Raw genomic sequence first — 1,293 nt, 5'->3', positions numbered from 1 at the left:
TAAGTACATTCCTCCTACTACGCAAATAAATACTGCTTCCTCTGGCTGTAAGTGCGGCTTCCCTTCACGTGAGCAGGGAGATTTTGTTTTCCTTCTCTAAATGTAAAAATAAATTGGAGTTTTTGTGAAAATGTCATTGATTCTGGTTGGAGGAGATTCTTAAAATAGCATATTTTTCTGTAGGTCACATGTCCATAACATTGTAAATTCCTTGCTGGGATAGGGACAATCATCTTTGTAGCTCCCACAGGATGCAACAAAGCACTTTTCAAGTACTAATTACTGCAATTGCTCAATAAATGTCTGTTGGAAAAACCTGCGAATAAAGTTGTAACAATAAAATGTAGACGTACGTAGGAAAGATAAAAGCCACCAGACCAAATGGTAGGCATCACTGTTTCCCTCGGTTTGGTCGATCACCAAACCCGGGCCCTAAACTTATCTCATAAATGTATTCCCAAGGGGCAGGTCCCTCAACCTGGCAGGGGCGGAGGGGGCCCCTTCCCGCCGCCTCCTGGACTGCTCTATGCTTTGCCCTCTCAAATTTCCCGGCCTGATCCTGGGCCCCAAGACCTCAGTGGACACCCAGAGACCGCCCGTCCCCCAGTACAGCCAGAAAACTGGCGCAGAAAGGCTAGGAGCCCAGGGCAAAGTAGCCTAGCAACTGCAGGCTCCCGCTGCAGGCTCCCGCACATGCTCCCTGGCTTGACCAAGGTCTCGGTGAAACCCGCAGAATCCACTTGTCCACATTTTGGAGGTGACCTAGAAGAGTGTACAAATACACTAGCTCCGCAAAGAAGGAAGGGACCTGGAGGTAACAGAGAGCAGACGGGCGGAGGCTTCTCACAAAACCCGGAAAATTCTTCCGGATCCACTCCGATGGCATCCTTGCGACCCCGGACATGCGCATTAGCCTCCCCGGCGGCGGCGGCGGTTGGCCGAGTCTCCGGAGCCGGAAGATTCGGCCACTTCAGGCCGGCGGCCCAACACTTCGTGGGCCATGTCGGCCCAGGGGGACTGTGAGTTCCTAGTGCAGCGAGCCCGGGAGCTGGTGCAGCAGGACCTGTGGGCAGCCAAGGCTTGGCTGATCACGGCCCGCAGCCTCTACCCCGCCGACTTTAACATCCAGGTGAGGTCAGGCCGTGCGTGCGGCCGCCTGCGTGGAGGTGTGATCCTCTAGCTGCGCCCGGTGCGGGGGTCGGTCGCCTCCTGCCGGCCCGCCCCCTTCTCCCTCTCCTTTCCCGCTTCTCTCTACACACGCACACCCCGCCCCCTTCTCCCACACCTTTCACA

At 55.1% G+C, this 1,293-nt stretch overlaps 1 protein-coding gene across 6 annotated transcripts in view; it reads left to right on the top strand.

The window, feature by feature from the left end:
• Positions 1–889: 889 nt before the first annotated feature.
• The window catches only part of INTS10 (integrator complex subunit 10), a 31,535-nt gene continuing 31,131 nt past the window's right edge, over positions 890–1,293 (top strand). For 4 of the 6 annotated variants that reach the window (XR_002124767.1, XR_002124765.1, XR_002124766.1 and 1 more), the window contains exon 1: positions 907–1,129. Coding sequence is in view for 3 of the 6 variants with exons in the window: in XM_019649285.1 (XP_019504830.1) it covers positions 1,001–1,129 (129 nt within the window). In the remaining 3 variants the exon portion in view is untranslated. Of the gene's footprint in view, positions 1,130–1,293 lie in introns of all 6 variants that reach the window. The other 2 variants (XM_019649284.1, XM_019649283.1) reach the window with 2 other exon arrangements.

The sequence above is a fragment of the Hipposideros armiger genome, unplaced genomic scaffold, assembly GCF_001890085.2.
Source record: "Hipposideros armiger isolate ML-2016 unplaced genomic scaffold, ASM189008v1 scaffold_131, whole genome shotgun sequence".
Classification (NCBI taxonomy): domain Eukaryota; kingdom Metazoa; phylum Chordata; class Mammalia; order Chiroptera; family Hipposideridae; genus Hipposideros; species Hipposideros armiger.
This window is presented reverse-complemented; position numbering and strand designations above follow the sequence as displayed.